General features: G+C 44.7%; 1 protein-coding gene across 1 annotated transcript in view; it reads left to right on the top strand.

Annotated features, from left to right (window-relative positions):
* The window catches only part of LOC134135560 (sodium- and chloride-dependent betaine transporter-like), a 31,543-nt gene extending 15,952 nt beyond the window's left edge, over positions 1–15,591 (top strand). Inside the window, exons 9-15 of the mRNA XM_062567102.1 lie at positions 294–418; positions 787–899; positions 2,348–2,485; positions 3,982–4,084; positions 9,860–9,960; positions 11,043–11,213; positions 15,427–15,591. Of these exons, the coding sequence (XP_062423086.1) occupies positions 294–418; positions 787–899; positions 2,348–2,485; positions 3,982–4,084; positions 9,860–9,960; positions 11,043–11,213; positions 15,427–15,591 (916 nt within the window). The remainder of the gene's footprint in view (positions 1–293; positions 419–786; positions 900–2,347; positions 2,486–3,981; positions 4,085–9,859; positions 9,961–11,042; positions 11,214–15,426) is intronic.
* The last annotated feature ends 2,698 nt before the right edge of the window (positions 15,592–18,289 follow it).

The raw sequence follows: 18,289 nt of genomic DNA, 5'->3' as shown, positions 1-18,289 counted from the left end.
CCTGTCAGCTCTTTTGTTGCCACGTCCCTGTGAAAATCATTGTGGCATCCTGCTCACAAGCCATTGGTGTCTCTGTCCTGTTTCATGCCACATATAATCCTATAGCTCTTTAACACTGGAATACAAAGTAGTAGACTGATTTTTGGCTCTGTCCTGTTTCGAGCTGTTGACTTCAGAAGTTCAAGAGCAATATTGACATTCCTTGACCCATGTTGTCAGATTCAGGAAGCTGAGTATAGATGTGACCAAAACCGGGCTCATTCTGCTCTCACTCTTATCTTACTCCCTTCCAGGGACTGTATTATGCTGTGTCTCCTGAACAGTGCCACCAGCTTTGTTGCTGGCTTTGCCATTTTCTCTGTGCTGGGCTTCATGGCTCGAGAGCAGGGTGTACCCATTGCAGAAGTGGCTGAATCAGGTAGGTTTTCTTAGGAGACTTCAGGGCCAAAGCACAACAGAAAGCTTGAAGTGGAAGGAATTTTTTATGAATCAATCTATGAAGTAAAGCCCAGGATGTTATCTACATCCTCTGTTGCTGTAGGTGCCTGCAGCCAGATTTGAAGGGTCTATGCTCCCAGACCGGGCTTTCAGGAAGAGCCATTCTCATCTTCCCTGCTGTCATGACCTCTCCCAGCTCTGGTGCTCTGATCACTGCTTTTATGGGCAAGGAGCCATGGCAAGACAGGTGTTAAAGCAGGACATTAAATCACTCTCTGAGTTGCTGGGTGTGGGGTGGCAGGCAGTGGTGTGTGGGGTGCCCTTGATCATGCTGCAATTTGTTGGCAGGTCCTGGCCTAGCTTTCATTGCATATCCAACAGCAGTAACAATGATGCCTGTGTCTCAGCTCTGGTCCTGCCTCTTCTTCCTCATGTTGATCTTTTTGGGACTGGACAGCCAGGTACAGCAAATACCCCTTCTCTGTCTAGCTCAAAGGTGCTTGTTCCCTCTTTGAGCATCTTCTGAGGCCCCTGGGAATGAGGAGAGTGGTTATGTGCTTTGCTGATACCTCCAGTACTTTCCCCACATTGTCCATGTCACTTTCAGGGTGCAGATGCTGAGAACCTGGGCCTCGGGTCAGGGTGGTAGCACTTCCATTTGACATCCTTCTCTGCACATGTCCACGAGGGTGTCCCAGCTGTATCACCTCCCGCCTCAGTGCCAGCACCAAAACCTTGCACACTGTGTGAGAGTGAGACCTGTAACAGGGCAGGGGCCTTCTAGTAAGGAAGCAATGCTCCCTGGCATTGTGGTGCTGTCCCCCACTGGCTGTGTCCCCCCAGAGTGATCTCCAGTGTGCTCCATTTGACAGCGCGCCCTTCTCTTCCCCTCCCATACTTCCATTACACCTGGAGCCAAACCCAGTGGAGCAGCCCTGGCACACCGGCATGAGGGCAGAGGAGGGTCTCCTATACACCTGCCAGGTGGATGCTCTGCTCCAGGCTCTGCTCTGCAGCACTCAGCCTCTGATCCTGCAAAACCAGCCATGGGTTTCTGTTTCTCTTTTGGTCCAAGGGTCAAGGTTCCCTCTTGTTTCACCTTGCTGACAGCTCTGCTTTAAGCTGGCAAGGCCACCTCAGTAGCTGCTGATGTTCTTAGTTTTACCCTTGTGGGTGCTGGGTGCTGAAGGACTGGCAATCAGGTAGGCATGCTTTGCTTCATCCTGCCCCATGGTCAGCTGCTGAAAGCCAGCATGATTGCTAGTGGTTCCCAGGGCTCCCACTGCACTTAGGTTGTCACAGACAGTTGTGGTATATTTTGCAGCCAGTCTTGCTGTGTGCTTGATTTCAAGGCTGAGTTGTGCCCTCACAGTCACCTGGCTCCACTTAATTTCCCAGTGGTAGGCGATCTACTCTCTGTCACAACAGTTTCTTGTGCCTTCTCAGACACTCTCCTGCCATGATCAATAGGTGCAGTAAGTCACTTGCCTCCATATGCTCTCTGTGTTCCTGCTGTGCAACAACATGCTCTGTTGGGTCTGAGGCAATTCCTCGTGCATTTCACAGCTCCTCTCCTCCAGATGTGGCTGTATTTTAACACTTCTGCCTTGCAACTCCAGAAGTGACCTCACTGATACCAAGCAGCATTTGGGTCCCCAGCCATTGCAACTGCCCTTTGATGAAAACAAGGAAGATGAAAGGAGAAAATCACATGGGCAGAGCAGCACATACAGCTGTGCCCCTCCTCCTGTATTGGCTTCTCCTTTCTCAGTCTTGTTTGTTGCTGCTTCTTTGTCAAGCAGATCATGTCATGAAAAAAAAGGGGACTGGGTGGTTAAAGGAAAAAATGACCATGAGAGAATGTGTATTTGAGGAACCACTGGGTTTTCTGACCTGATTTCTTCTGTAGTTTGTCTGTGTGGAAAGCATGGTGACAGCTATTATTGACATGTTTCCGGAAGTATTTCGGAAGAAGGGGTGTCGAGAGCTGCTGATCCTGGCCATTGCAGTTGTATGCTACTTCCTGGGCTTATTGCTGGTCACTGAGGTAAGGAAGGAATAGCTGTGGTGCAGATGAGCACTAGAAATCCTGGAAGACTAACCTGGAAGAACATTCAGAGACAGCAAGCTTGTCTTTGATGCTGTTAATTATCCTTCATTTCTAACGCATTAGCTGATGTCTCTCACAGCCAGTGCTTCTTTGCTAGTGTGCAAGCGATCAAGCTGCATAACTGAGCCTTCCACAGGAATGGTCTCACACCTGTGAGAGGCCATGTGACATGCAGTTTTATCCAAATACCAAGCCTGATGGTTAAAACAAACTGAGCTGCATGTGTAGAAGGTCATGTAAAGGCAGTGATTGTTTGCTGGCTACTGTCCACAAGAGGCTGGGCTAAGGGAGGGAAGACCAGGGCTGATGAGTGCACCCTAACCTTGCTTGAGTTAGTAGAAGGAGGTCTCTACGCATGTTCACGCGAAGCAGTGGAGGGAAGTTGGCTGGGATGAACTGTGGTCCCTGGGAGCAGAAGTAGCCAAGGTGCATCAGTACATTGCTATGCACATGGAATTTTCCCTACAGCAGCCAACTATGTCCTTGTGCATGGTAGTGTGCTGTGCTGTGTGTGTACCACACACCTTGGCTGGGCTCCTAGCACCTCTCTGTGTTGACTCCATGGACTGTGTGGTGACAGCTAATTCCCACAAAACCTCTTAGCCAGTTTTGAATGATACTCCAGCAAGATCCTGGCTAAGAATTTGTTTCAGTTCCCACTGAGATGAAGAGAGCTTTGGCTGTGTGAAACTAAATTAAAGGTTTCCATGGCTTTTTTATGCTGCTTTGCATGGAGGCATCTATTCCCATTGCTGTAGGACATCACATCTGCATGTGGTGTGATGAAGGGGTAAATGCTCCGTTATTCTGCCAGAGTGTTGAGTACCACTGGAAAGTATTTGCTTGACTTATGTTTGAAAGGCTTTCCCTTAGAGAAAAAAACACGAAAATATGAGAATGAGAATCAAATAAGCTGTACCACTAACTGATTAAAATTAAACAGGGGTCAACTCAAAGGTAAAGACAGTAGGAGAGCCACATGCCTCTACCACCACAGAGCTTAGACCCTTTGCATGCAAAGATAGATGCAGACTAAAAGGAGGTATCTCAACATCCTGATTGTCATGTGCCTTGGGATCCCAATTTTTTGAGGTGCAAAGATCAGCACAGCCACATGGTATTTTGAAATAGTGCTATAAACTTGCTACATGATTTTAAAAAAGACCACTCTGATTCCTGCTCCTGTGGACATGGAAAGCAGCCCATACCAGCAGTGTCAAAAAAAAATGGGTCTGAAACATTCTCCTGGCACCATTCTGACTGTCCTTTGGGACAAGGTTACTGCTACTGTGGTCAGCTCCAAGAGAAAGCTATTCTTCTCCCACATGCTCTGAACGCCATCTTCCTGTTGCTATTCCCCTGCTTGTCTTAGTCATTTTTCTCCCATATGGAATAGTCCTGCCATGATTCCCTCTTCTTTAACTCTTCCACAGGGAGGGATGTACATCTTCCAGCTCTTTGATTATTATGCTGCCAGTGGTACCTGCCTGCTCTTCCTGGCCATTTTCGAAGTCATCAGTGTAGGATGGGTGTATGGTAAGTGGGACACAAAGACCTTTTCTTGTTGCTCCTTTTTAAGGGAAAGATCGGGATTGGAAAAGAGGAGGTGGATGGAAAAGACCTATCCTCTCCCTGAGGGGGCACGTATTTACCTTTCTTCTTGTCTGGTTTCTGATGTGTTTGCTCATGATGTTTCTTCACTACTCCACATTTAGAGTCGGAATAGTTTTTCCCTCTCTGAAGCTTCCTCCTATTGCCTTACATTGTTGCCCTTCCCATCCTGCCTTTTAATTAGAAAATAAGCTATGGAGAAGTGACTGCTGTTCTTCAGTCTATCTGTTACAATCTCTTTATATTGCTTCCTTAGTTTAGTCCTGTCAGTTCATTCAGCACAAAAAGCTGAGATGCAGGTTTGCTACATATTACTGCTGTTCACGTAGGCTGTGAGAACAGTCCTAAAAGAAACAGGAGCAACTGATTTTGGCTTTTGGTGAAGACTGTAACTAAAGTACTGAACTGTTCGGAAGAAGGGTTCAAACTGACTTTTGTGAACTATCAGAAGAAAATCAAATGCTTATTAGAGAGTGTAGTAAGAAGAATATCCTGTGATATCCTCCGGGAGATCTCTGGCATGCTCAGCAGTGCCTGGGCAAAGAGACTGCTGTTCATCTTACTGAAGCATGTATCAAGACTGTGAGGTCCCAGGTATCGTCCTGCCTGATGCAGAGTAGCTGCCCTCTCCCTGGCCTCCTGGAGCCACAAGAGCTCCATATGTGTAAGGACTGTACAAAACTCTAGTGGCTGCCAGATTAGATCAGACTGTCAATCCACCAGTCCAGCCCCTGCTGGCTCCTAGCTATGCCAGGCAGTTTATCCATCCTAACCTAAAAAAAAAAGACTGCAGACAAGAACTCCATGTTTGGTATCTTTCAATCGTGAGCAACGGCTGCTCAGGGAAGAGTGCAAGAGTAGAGGAAGTTAGCAGCGATACATTTACAGAACATTCTTCCAGCTGCTAGCAACTTGAGGCCCAGGGATTTCCAGAGCCAGAAGAAAGATCTTTGTATTTATTTCTCTCCTGTGAATTTGTCCAACTGACTCAGATAAACATTTGCCATCTACAAAATCCTGCAGCAAGCAGTTTCACAGCTTTTTTTTTTTTTTTTTTTTTAATAGGGGATGTGAATAGTCACTTTTCTTTTGCTTATCTTGAACCTGGCCCCTGCTAATTTCATTTCGTGTTGCCTATGTCTTGCATTAGTAGAGATATTGAGCAATCAATTCCTGAAGGCACTCCTTGCCACTTAGAGTTTTAAAGAGGGTACAATGGCTGTAGCACAGCTGTTGATGAAGGAGGTATCATGTTCTCCAAATGCTTTATGTACATCAGGAACCAATTGCTAGCCTACATGGCCTTCCCTCTTACTGAAATGCAGATGCAGCTGCTTTGGAGTGACCTCCAAGGAATGCAACAGAAGCATCTCTGTAAGGAGATGTATCCAAGAGAGCTTCTCCTGGAAGAGGAGCTCCCCTGGGCGCTTGTGATATCAGACATATGTAAACTGAGAGTCTCCTTCTGTGCATTCTTCACAGGATTTCTAGGGAGATGGAGATCCTCTTCCCTCTGTGACAGGGCTTCAGTAGCACCACACTGGATTATAGTTTAATGTACAGAACATGCCCTGCCCTTGTTACAGTTGCACAGACCTCATTTCTTCTCCACTGACCATCATGGATAAAAAAAAAGGCAGAGAATTAGCAGCAAGAGGGATAAACTGCCTTAGCAGCCTGGGAGGGGGACGGAGCAACTAGGGACTGAGAAATGAGTCATTGCCTCACCAGCTCATTTGCCCCACTCTGCACAGTGGGATTTTGCCATCTTGACATTCTGCTTTGCATTCATTTTGACCTGATGCTGGGTTGAAATGTCATCACTAGGTCAAGGAGGGGCATTTTAGTGGAAAAAATATCCCTGGTGCCACCTAATGGGTTTTCTCCAGCCTCAGAATTGGCAGGACTGAGTCTCTTGCTTACACTGTGAAGAATTACAGTGCTTTTGCGAACACAAATACACGTTCTGAGTTTCCCCTCTCCCAGCACATACGGCAAACACCCACTGCTTGGCAGCTTCCTTCTGCCTGTTAGGCAGCTGCAGTTATAAAGATCTGAGGATTTCCTCACAAAATCCTCACATACTGCTCTCCTGCGAAAGGATCACACAGCATCAAACCTGCTGATCACGTTTGCCAGAGGGAAGTGCTGGCGGTTTTTGATTTTTCCCCCCTCCTCTTCCCTTCCGCTTGGGAAGACTCAGCCCTCACATAAGCAGGTACTCTTTTTGAGCACCAGGATCTGCAGCACGACACTACCAAGATGTGCTGCGGGGAGGATGTTTTCCAAGTGGTCACAGCGTGCACATTAGGACTAGCTGTTCTGTGAGGAAGCTGATTTCCCCACCACTGCAGGAGGGCTGAGGCTGAAGTCATTAGGCCTGTATAGAAAGCTGGAGAAAACTGATGCCAGTGGGTACCAGTGGGTGGCCCTAGGGCAAATCCACGTTGAGCTGGTATAAATCTTTTTCTCATACTCACATGCAGAGTGGCTTCTAGGAGCTGTGGTCTCCAAACTGCATCCTTCCAGTCAAGCTTGCCCAAGCTGTGTGTGCATTATCCTTTCTGATGCAGCTACTGTAGGTGATTTTACACCCTTATTTATGGATTATAACGGGCCGATTCTGTGCACCTGGTACCCAAAGGGTGCATGGTTGTTGCAATGCCATAATCCCTCTGCTGGTAGCATTTTACACAGATTTGGCACAGGTGTTGATGCTGTGTATTTGGGAAGGTGAGGGAGCAGGTACAGGCTTAGCGTTAAGGCAAAGAGCCAAGGTCATTACCTATTGAAATCCTGTGGATGAAATTCAGTACAGATGAATGCAAATAAATGCAGCTTGGGAAGAATGATCTGAAAGGCAGAGAGTTTTAGGTTCCAAAATAACAGTTCAAACAGATTATATGGAGAAATATTTCCTCCAGTGTATTAAAAAAGAAGAAGAAATGTCTTGGTCCCTTTCAGTGTAACACTTGCAGTTATTATAAGCTGCCTAGAATGAGAAGGGCTCTGTAAGGACAAGACATAAGGACATAAGCAAATCCCTAGCTGGGTTAGTGCAAAATTTTTTCCCATGAGTTTATGTTCAAAAATTCAATGATTTACTAGAGAAGGATATGACATCTTTGAGAGTGTACAGAATTGGTCAGCAGAGGAGAGGTGATACTAGCATTCATGGATAACTGCCCTTATAGCAACTTTTGCATCTTGGGAATACCCTAGATGACAGCAAACCTATTTATTTGTTCCAATAGAAATCTTTTGGGGGAGGGCATTCCCTGTGGTAGCTTTATCTAATCCCTCTAATGTTGTGCGGGAAAGGAATAAGGAGTACATGAATCTTCTGGTTTCTAATTTGCTCAAAAAGCCAATGCTGACTGATTGAACTGGTGACTTCTTAAGCTTGATTACTTTTTCATCTGCCTGTGAAATGCAGAACATGTAAAAACTTCCTGTTTGTATACTCTTTGAGTCCATTTATGTCACGTCCCATTGTATTTCACTACATCATCTGCTGCCTAAAACCCTGGTGAGGGAACAGCAGGTCATGGTGGTTATACTGCAGCAAGCAGGGATAAGGACAGATGGAGGCTACCGCACACTGTAACAAATAATGTATTTTTTTTTTTTTTTGGTGCAGGATGGATGTCTGCTGTGTCCCCCTTTTTGTTTGATCTCTTTGTATTTTCCTTTACTGTTATATCTCTTCCACTAGATCCTAAATCCAAAATTTGTGATGTTTGACTTCAGCAGCATTGCATTGTGAATGAATTTTTCCATCATGTATTTAACATCATAGTGTCTTTTTCTGGAAACACTGTGCAGCATAACAGACTGTGCAATGCTCATATTCTAAACTACAAGTCATATCATTTATACCTCTCTTTTTTTCCCCCCCTTTATCCCACGGAATATTTTGGCCTTTTTGGCAAAATAAATTTATATCATCCCTCCTTATCACCAATATTTTCAGAAATGTTATCTGAGGCTTCATGGGATTTATAGCTTGGTAGTTTTAGGATTTTGTTCTCTGGCAAAAGCTGAGTTCTCTCACAAGGTTGTATTTCACTTGATGTGCTACAGCTTGTATTTTCCTGGAGGCTACTTGTTCATTTACAGGCTCAAGATAGAAACCATGAAGTATTCTAGAAATCTATCGTTCCAAACCTAAATACATCAAAAAGTGGTTTTAAAAGAGCTTTTCTGAAAATGTTAGATGTGAGATCCAGAAAATAATGCAAAAAATTACAAAAAAGAAAGGCAAACATAATATGCTTTTATAGAATTCACACATTTAAAGGAAATATAATCCTGGGACTTAATTCTAAGATGTAAAGAAGGAAAACAAAATAAAATCCACCAAGCCCCAAACACTAGCAAGTGTGGCTAGTCTGGTGGGCCTATATTTTGCCCAGCTATCAGATGTTAGGGATCTCATTACACTTGCAGGTAGGAACTTTGGCAAGACCATGAGTTCAACACCAGAGGAACACCCTCGAGGGCAGAGCTCTTATTTGTCAGTTAAGTACTCTGATAAAACTGTGATAGGAAAGACATGCCAATATTTGATGCTAGAGGCAATTAGCTAGTAACTTTTTCTCTCGACACAGTAGCTCCAGGTTTTTGTCAATTGTTACCCTATTTTGCCTCAGTGATCTGTTCTTTTACCTCTGGTTAGCTCTAGTTAGAGTGGAGATGTTTTGCCATCTTATGAATGAATCTTTGATTCTTTGTCATTTTAGGTCTCCTTTTGGCCAGCCTTAGGTTTTTATTCCTAGAGGACATCCTAGAGCTTACTTAAAGGTCTGCTGCAGCCCATTTGCATTACATTGTCTCCTCTATGTATCATTACATGCATTTCCTGCTCATGCTTTGGGTTGGGAACAGTTTGTGCTTAGCACAGATAGGGTTTGGTCAGCGGCAGGTCTTTCAGGTGCTCTTCAGAGGTATTTCCCACCTAGGTGCCTTATGAGATTCAGGTTGATGGAGCATATGTAATCTAGTGAGTGAAGCTAATGGGAAGAGAAAGAGGAGATCAGATTCCTGCAAGACAACTTCCATTGGGCAAGACAGGAACACTTGCAGACAGAACATTTGGTTACCAAGAGTGTTTGGATTGCCAGATCTTTTGTACTAGGCAGGAAGTGAAATGGTCTTCGGAAATTAAACTCTCGATGACAAGGAAAATGTCTAATTCAGTGGGAGTACTTGACCTGAAATTCCCTGCTGTGCCAGTCTTGTTACAGGAGGAGATTTTATTTGGTGTCCTCTGCTTTCTTTCTTCCTTTCAACATTTTGGACTCATGCATTTCCATGTGGTCAGCCTGTGAGAGATTTCCCTTACTGACCTGTACGTCAGATGTACCTGCTTGCCTTGTGCCAGGGTTTAGTTCCAGATGTTAGTGGTACAATAGCTACATCCTCTCTCTTACAGCTGCTGTCGTCTGAGGGACAGGATATTTCTTTTATGTCAAACTTTTTGAAAAGTTATGGATAAAGTCAAACACCATCATCTGTATTTAGACATTTAAATGTCAGAAAAGCCAATTACCTGCTGTCATATTGTTAGAACAGTCACTTTTTTTGCAGAGAAGAAAGATTAAGGATAATAAACATTGGGATCTGATGTTTGTGGTTGTTGAAAAAAACAAAGAAAATCTCACCTGCTCATCTCTGTCTCTTTGCTGGTTGGTGGCCAAGGTGCGGACCGCTTCTATGACAACATTGAGGATATGATTGGTTTCCGGCCATGGCCCTTGATTAAGATATGCTGGTTGGTGTTCACCCCTGGCATGTGCCTGGTAAGTACATGCAATTACAACAGCATGGCATATTTATATTGGGTTCCTGGATTTGCAGTAGAAAAGGTTGATTTGTTTTCAAAGTGCTGCTGTAATTTTATCAAATTGCTATGGAGAAACAGAAGTTGGTCTGTAGTTGAGGCTGCAATTTGTTTCCTATGTAAAGCTCTATCTTTTCTGGAAAATTATTTGAGCCTGAAAGCCCTCTTGTTCACTCTGAAGGCAAAGGAAAATGTATCCTCAAAGTCTGAAGAGGTTTGGTCAAATTACTTCTGAATAGAAGACCAGTGACAATTATCCTTTTCTGAAATACTTGCTTCAACTCATGTTTCTGTGACCTGCTGTGGCTCAGAAATATCTTGCTATGGCCATTTGCTTTATGTATTGTTAAGCCTCTTTGAAAATGTTTCTGACAACTATATTTAAAGAAAGTGCACCTAAGTCAGGCAAGTTCTTCTGTGTTTTGAATTTATGTTCAGTCTTGCTCCACTGATTTTTACATGATCTCTGAGCCAAATTGTGCTCTTCTGTCTGGTGTGGATGGTTGTTTTCTCTGACCTCAGTGGGAACACAGATGGGATCTATGGCTACAGTTTACAAAAGATTTCCGGTCCTTTGTCCATGGGCTTCAGCAGGAGTTGAATCTCTGGGGAGTTTTCAAAGCTAGTGCCTGATCCATCCCAAATTGTCTGAGACCTCTGTAGTTAGAGGGCCCCAAGAGTGGGATATCTGTGCCCAGGTGGTACTTCCGGAGAGCTTCTGAGAATGCCAATGCAAAGTCCTGACTTTGATATGACTCAGTTGCTGCCTCAGAGTTGCTGGACCCTCAGAGTTGCTGCCAACTTTGTTTAGTTTGATCCCATAGGAAACCTGAATGCTGTACATGCTGCGCAGCCTGACTCCGAGATAACTCCTTGAGCAGTCAGTGTGCCATTCCCTGCTCTGCTGCAGCTAGCAAGGCCCATGCTAGCTCTTGCAAGACAACACAGTCATTGCTATCTAGACTGCGCTTCCAGTATGGCCAGACTACCTGCCTCCTTTTGCCCGCTTTGCTCTGGCTATGTCTGTGTTTTCCTCCTCAGGCAATCTTCCTGTTTTCCCTGATCAAGTACACACCCTTGAAATACAACAATGTCTACGTGTACCCACCCTGGGGCTATGTGGTGGGCTGGCTGATGGCACTCTCCTCCATGGTCTGTATTCCTCTCTACGCCGTCTTCATCCTCCTGAAAACCAAGGGACCCCTGAAGCAGGTACTGAGATCATTGTCAGCAAGCAAGTTACTCGTACAGTGTACTAAGCTTCTTCCAGATAACTTGTGAGAAGGGCTCCAGAGAAAATATACATAATGCATTTCTTTGAGAAGGCAAATTATGGGCGTAGCCCTTCCCTAGAATGCCCTGTAGCTCTTGCTGGTAATCTGGAAGGTTTGGGGAGTCTCAGCACAGCTCCCAGGAAGATCATCAAACATCCAGTGTCTTCTGGGAGACATCAGACCACCACATATGGTGCAATATGTAGATATATGCAGAACATCTCTAACGCTCACTCTGCTGGGTAGCAGAGTACCCCCTAAGTGTGTGCAATGCCAGAGTGGCTGACAGAGGTCATGGCTGTGTTTATCTCTGCTCAGCTCACCCCAATGTGGGGAAAGTCCTAGTATTTGGAGCTTGAGCTGGGCATTTCTAGCTCCAGTCAGCTATAGCTCCCCAAAAGGCTGCTTGAGACCACAGGCTGATTGTCTTGACTTATAGTCTGGTTGGTCTCACTGGCCACGCAAGTAAAGCTGGCATAACATCATCTTTGCTTCCTCTTCCTTTACTGATTTGTACCAGTGCAAACTAGATGCAAAACTAGGTACTGTTTTACCTTTACCTCTTGTCTTTTGTCCCTGCTCCCCTTTTCATCTTGGATCAGGACTGTGTTACCTTCTCTGAAGAAATTGCACATGGCTATTAAGGAGGAGATGCTCACATATCTACAAAAGTCTGTGCCTTTCAAAAGGCCTGTGACTCTCTTTACCTGTAGGCATCTTGGCCTTGTCAGAGCTCTGGGCTAGATCCTAGGAACAATTGTGGCTGAAAAAATGGGGTCATGGAGGAGTAACCCATGATCCATAGAGGAGGACTGGAGTTACATGCAGCGCATATAACTTTCAGCACAGTTTCTCTCCCTCTACCTCCGTCTTCCCCCTGCACTGATTGCAAGCTTGATTGCAGCTGAGTGACGGTCTGCAGGTGAGTGGGAAACAGGAATGTCTCTGTGGACATGGTGAAGGTGTCCCACTGGGAGACATGTGGAGAGGAGGAGCCTGCACTGCTAATGCAGGCAGGAATGGGCTGTATGTGGGACATCCTCTTCGGCTCTGCCTCCCCATGGAAGTTAGTGCTGAATCTGTGCCAGTGAGGGCTCTTATTTACTGTTTGAGAACGGTGACTTAACAAGGAGTGACAGGCTCTGTGGAAAAGCAAGATAATGCCCATCTCGAATTCAGAAGAAGTAATGAGGCAATGCCCAGACAGAGGCAGAAGAGATGGAAAAGCCTTCAGAGAAGTAGTGAAAGAGGCATAAATGTTGCAGACAGGGGTACGGAGGAGAAAGACAACACAGTGAAATGGGCTCATAACTCCTTTTGACCATTCAGCCTCCTGGTTACCACTGGTGTCTTTGATGGGCTTAGGTCTTTGCAGAGGAGCCCAGAGCCATGCACTCCAGGAGTGATGCAGCCACCTCTGCTGGGAGCAGCACGGAGTGGCCAGAGCTCTGCTGTGGTGTCTTCCTCAGTGACTCCTGGCCTCCTTGGCTAGTGGCTTGGCCTTGCTTGCCATCTATGAGGGTGTGGATAGCAAAGGCACCCTAACACTTGAATTAGCTTAATGCTGACAGAGAGGATCTTACAGCCTGCTGTAGGTTTTGGACCAACTCATTTCAGCTCAGAATGGGACTTTAAAAGGACCCTGGAATAGTAACTTTGGTGTACAAACAAGTACAAAGCAGTGTTAGCCAAAAAGGGTCTTTGGCAGAAGACGTATAGAGATATTGAATCCCTTGAAAAAAGGGCTTAGTGTTAGACTGTGCTAAGGTATTGGCACCCCAGAAAATAAATTACAATTCCTTTGGCAATTGAACATAGCTTTAAGGAAATCTAAGTACCTCTGCTTCTATGATTCTTTCAATTTGGAAATGTAACCTTCTAATATGAGAAAGTCTGGGTGAATTTTTTGCCTGTGTTCTGTGATACAATTTGCTCCAAAAAAAGAGAGTCCTGTCTCTTATAGCCCTCTCCTGTGCTCAAGACCATTTAGTGGTAATGCATCTTACCTTTCCCATGGTCAGTTTGAAGAGTTTGACCATGCAGTGGGTAACATGTTGGACTCTCTGCAGCTCAGAGATTTCATGAGGGCTCAGAGCTGTCAGTGAAGTAATGGTCCTAGTGTCCCACCTGTTAACCAAGCAATGTGTTTAATCTATGGCAAATTGCTTTGAGTCCTTGGAGTGAAATACTACTGTGAATGCTTATTTTATGGCATATCCAAGGGACTGATTTGGCCAATTTCAGTTTGGGATTTTTTTCTATTTTTCCTGGTTTAGATGAAATTAGATGTAACTTCCAGGGATTTCTCAGTTACATTATTATTAAGAAACTTACATGGACATACTTTAAGAAAGAAACCTGGGCTGATTCAGAGGAGAATCAAAGTAAACCACACAATGTGTTTTGGAGTATTTACTCCAGTTCTGAAAACTGTTTTTCTCAAAATTTACCTGTTGCTTTTTTCCAGTTATGCCTCACAAATATAATAAGTTAATTTGCTGACACAAGTGCTTCCAGGTACAGTGCATTTCAACTGAATATTGCAAACCATTCACTGAAAGCAAGATTGTAATTGGTAGTTATGATCAGTCACTGCAACAAACTGATTCCTCTTGTTACACTTGGCTGACCAAGAAACACAAATGTTGTTTCTTAATGTGTCTGATTAAGACAGCTCAAGAGCAAAACATGCAATGAACTGCTCACAGAGAAGCTTTAGGCCAAGACTGATTTCAGAAATTATGAGGTAAATACTTCAGAATAAATGAGAGAAATCCTGAATTCTGGCAGGTGTTTTGCAATTAGTGGAAGTATTTGAAAGTAATCAAATGAGTCAGGGATGAATAGCCTGCTCTGCTTGTGGTGTGCTCTGTAAGTGAGGAGAATACACTGGCTTTAACAGGCTGTGAAGGGAAAAATTAGTAACTGCAAAAGTCAGTATTTATCAGGGAAATGATATGCCTTCCATGAAGCTGGGCAGGTGGCTGCAGGACACATCAGGTTACTGGGTTGTGGCAAGGAGCTCAGGATCTTGGGAAGATTTGTGGTAACAAAGGGGCTTCAAAAACACAATCAGAAAGGTCAGGAAATCACAGCTGCTGGTTGAGAAAGGTAACTTAACACATTTCACCCAAACAACTCCAAGTTTTTTGCACTTTTTTTTAACAATAAACTGCCCCAAAGGCCCGAAAGCTGGGACAACACTAGGGGATACCTTCAGGGCACCCCTCTGCAGCAAGGACAGCATTGCAGAGGACAGAGACAACTCTGAACACCTTGTCCAATGTAACCTTGCCCAGGAGGCATGGTGGGAGCCGGTGTGGGGCAGGACAAGTGGGTAACCCACCAGAATAACATCTGTGATCCTTTTTCCTCCTGGGGAGAGGTGGTGAGGGGTTGAGCTCTGTGATGGCCCCAGCGAAGCATGGGTGGCTGCCACTGAGCCGTGGCCGCCCCACTATGGTTTGTTGGGCTGTCAGAGGGGAGCTGAGCCGATGTCATGGCGCAGGAGCTCCTCACTGTTGGGAAGCCAATGCTGTACCAGGGGAGGGCTGCTGAGGCAGGTATCACCATACGACCTGTTTTATGGGAACTGAAATGAAGGGGAGAGTTGTTTGAGATCTTGACTTTTCTATTGCTTCCAGCCAGAGCAGTGGATCCAGGTCTTTGTATGGGCCAGACCATTTTGAAAGTTCCACAGTTCCATCAAAGCAGTGGGAAGCACTACTGCTTAGCATAAGAAAACAAATTGGGATTTACACAGACTTTTTCCACAACCACAGAAAATGTCTATGGTGAAATCAGGGGACTAGAGGCCATGTTACATAACCAGTAGCATCCTTCCTCCCAGAAACATGTCTGTGAGAAGCCGTGTGTGTTTGGTCATCACACAGCACAGCTGTAAAATGGTCATCAGTCCATGGTGTGAGTTTGAGCCTAGAGGTGAAATAATTGCTACTGAGAAAACCTAAAGGTAGGAAAGCAAGCCTGCTCTCTGGTACAGCTATTCAGTGGGAAAGGAGCAGGAATTTGGGAGCATTAGCTCTCCAGATGCCTTTGCCCCCAGCAATTGTTGTGGATTGCTATTGGGTGTCACTTTGTTTATCAGCTTAATTAACAGAGACTTCCTCTATCTGCCTGCATCTCTGCAGCGGCTAAAGCAGCTCATTTCCCCTGCGGAGGATCTGCCCCAGCCGAAGAAGCAGCATGTGGCTGGAGAGTCCGAGCCCTGGGATGGCTCTCAGGCAGAGCACAGAGCACTGTCCCCTCCCGTCAAGGAGGTACTTGGCACCACAGAGGGAGAAACCCACTTGTAAAGCACCAGGGATGTCTCCTTCATATTCTGGATTGATTCTCTCTCTTCTTCCTGAAGTGGTTTCCTTTCTCTCCTGGACTCTTACCTTCTCTCCTTCACATCAGAGACATAAGCATCTGGGACACCCTTTCCTTCTGGCTGGTTGGTGGCATGGACTGGGTCAGCATTTCTTTTGGCACTTTGGGGATGGATCTCCCTGTCAGCCCCTGGGAAGAGAGCAAAATGATTTTGTCAGAGGCGTCCTCCAGCACTCACATTGAGGAAAAAGAGAAAAGCAAAAAAGCAGCATGTTAACCAAAAAGAAAAAAAATGTGGTAATGCTAGGAGGGAGGAAAGGAAACCATAGTGGTAAGAAAGAGCAGAGCATAAAGGTATGCAGGAGTAAAGTCAGGGATGCAGTGGCACAAAACGATGGGGCGTTAGCACAGGAAATAAGTGAGTTGGTTCAGAAGTACATAAGAAGCTGGAGGAGGACAAAGGAAAGTGCATTGCTAGGTCACCTACATACAAGGGAGAGGGAGCCTGGAACATATCATAGGCAATGATAAAAGGAGACTGCAGCATTAGTAGTTACGGCTTTGGTTGTCACTAAAAAGGAAGAGAGTGACAGTGCTTAATGTAATCATAGTTATTGATGAAGGATCTCAAGACAATCTCAGAACGGAAAGGGATGAAGAACAAGTATCTAGGTGACTTGCTTTATTCAAATCTACATGGTCCAGTGAAAATGCATCCAAGAATGAAATAGCTGAACCTTTGACCGTTCTTTCGGAAAAATCATGGAGTGCAGGAAAAGTCCCAGACCAGTCAGTTAAAAATGAACTGCCGCACAGAAGGGAGAAATGAAACCCCAGGGACTGCACACCCACAAATTTAACTGCACTGCCAGGGCATTTTATAGAGGAATTAATACAGGAGTTGATGGGCCTGATTCATGCTGTAGAGTAGCTTTAGGACAAGGGTGGGAGAAGGATTGTTCTCCCGTGGCTTTGCTGCAGCTGACTGCTCCAGGGATAAGGAAGACAGATAATCGAGCACAATGATCATAAGCTCAGGAAAGATAAAGGGATAATTAATAGGTAAGATGGGTTCACTGGAAACAGATTGTGTCAAATTAAAGGTCTCTAGTTGCTAGGGTAGTCATGAACATGACGCAATGGCTGGGAGGTATTTCACTTGAATGCAGCATTTGGTACAGTTTTATACAACATCGACCTGTGGAGACTGGGACTTTACACAGCACAGCTGTAAAATGCAGTGCCAAAGCCTATCTGAGCACATATCAGAATTTCACAGTTAAAATCACAGGAAAAGCCAATGGTAGGATCTCCTCAGGAGCATTAACGTGGTCTGTGGAACACATGCCGGTGGAAGGCTATGTTGCAAAAATGGTGTATCAAACCATGCAGGAGAATTGCCATTAAAAAGAATCACAGATGCCACAGGTTCCTGTCCTTTACCTTGTTCCTTGTTCCAAGTAATTACTTGTCCCTGTGCTATGTGGAGATAAACCACCAGTGCTGAATATAAGTGGGAAATTCAGACCTCCTCTGTGCAATGCAGTACCTTTTCCAATTGCTATGGGAACCTTATCTTTTGAAATTTTATGTGCATTTAACTCATGAATTAACATAGGGCAATTTTCCCACTTTTAATTTCTTTTTCCTTAAAAATTAAAATTAAAAATTGCTGATGAAATGAACACTGAAAGGCAAGTATCAAAGTTCATACCTCTCTGGGATGTTGTAATTTTATTGGAGATTATTTACAATAAAGATAGAGATAGCTGGCAAACCTCATTCTTAATTCCCTGCAAAGGACTGCAGCATCACATAAGACACTATTTATTTTATTTTTTAAAGAGCTAAATATCATGTTTCAGCAAAAGTCATAGGAAGAGCTTAAAATCCAAGGGCTTGCAGTCAGGCCTCATGGTAAGTATTTTGTGTTTTTTTTTTTTTTTCCTGTCTTCCTCCTAGAGGCTTTGCTCTGTTGGGTATTTGATGAGGTTGCCCACGATTTGGTGGGCTGAGCAACTCCCTGTGGAGTGGCTCCTCACGCAGCCAGAACAGAAGCCAGTAGCTGCCAAAGCTGGGGCCAGGAAGGGTGCTGGTTTTGAGAAACAAAAACTCTTCTATTTTTCACGCAAGAAAGAGAAGTTAAGGAGCAGGATAAGGACTTGGTGTCCGGTGTCAGTCTTAGACCTTCACATGGATTTCCTGTACGACTCTTAGCAGGACATTTAACCCCTTTGATCCTGTTACCATGCCTTTAAGGTATATGGTAGTGCCATACTCCCAGCGTGAGTGGGGAGACGTGTGCAGTCCTTTTTCTGAGGTAATCTCATAGCACTGTGAAAATCCTAGATAAAAGTAAACCATTTCACACTTTTTGATGCAAATGTGTGGTTGTATTGTTGAAAATAACTACTGTATGAACTGGTTCCTCTATTGCTTATATATATAACTTGACAATGGTGTCCTACCCCTGCTAGAAAGCAGCTTGTTTGAATGAAGCCAGAAGGGGCACTACTGTCCTCATTGAAAGCAATTACAAAGTTCCCAGGGTAAGGAAATTCATCCAGCCCCTCTGGATGGGGTCGACAGAATCATGAGAAGTTTGAGAAGCTCAGTGACCAAGCACATCCAGCTTGGGGAGCAGAGAAAAAAAGAAATCAGTAATGGCCATTTTTTTTTCAT

This window comes from Rhea pennata, chromosome 1 (assembly GCF_028389875.1).
Source record: "Rhea pennata isolate bPtePen1 chromosome 1, bPtePen1.pri, whole genome shotgun sequence".
Taxonomy (NCBI): domain Eukaryota; kingdom Metazoa; phylum Chordata; class Aves; order Rheiformes; family Rheidae; genus Rhea; species Rhea pennata.
This window is presented reverse-complemented; position numbering and strand designations above follow the sequence as displayed.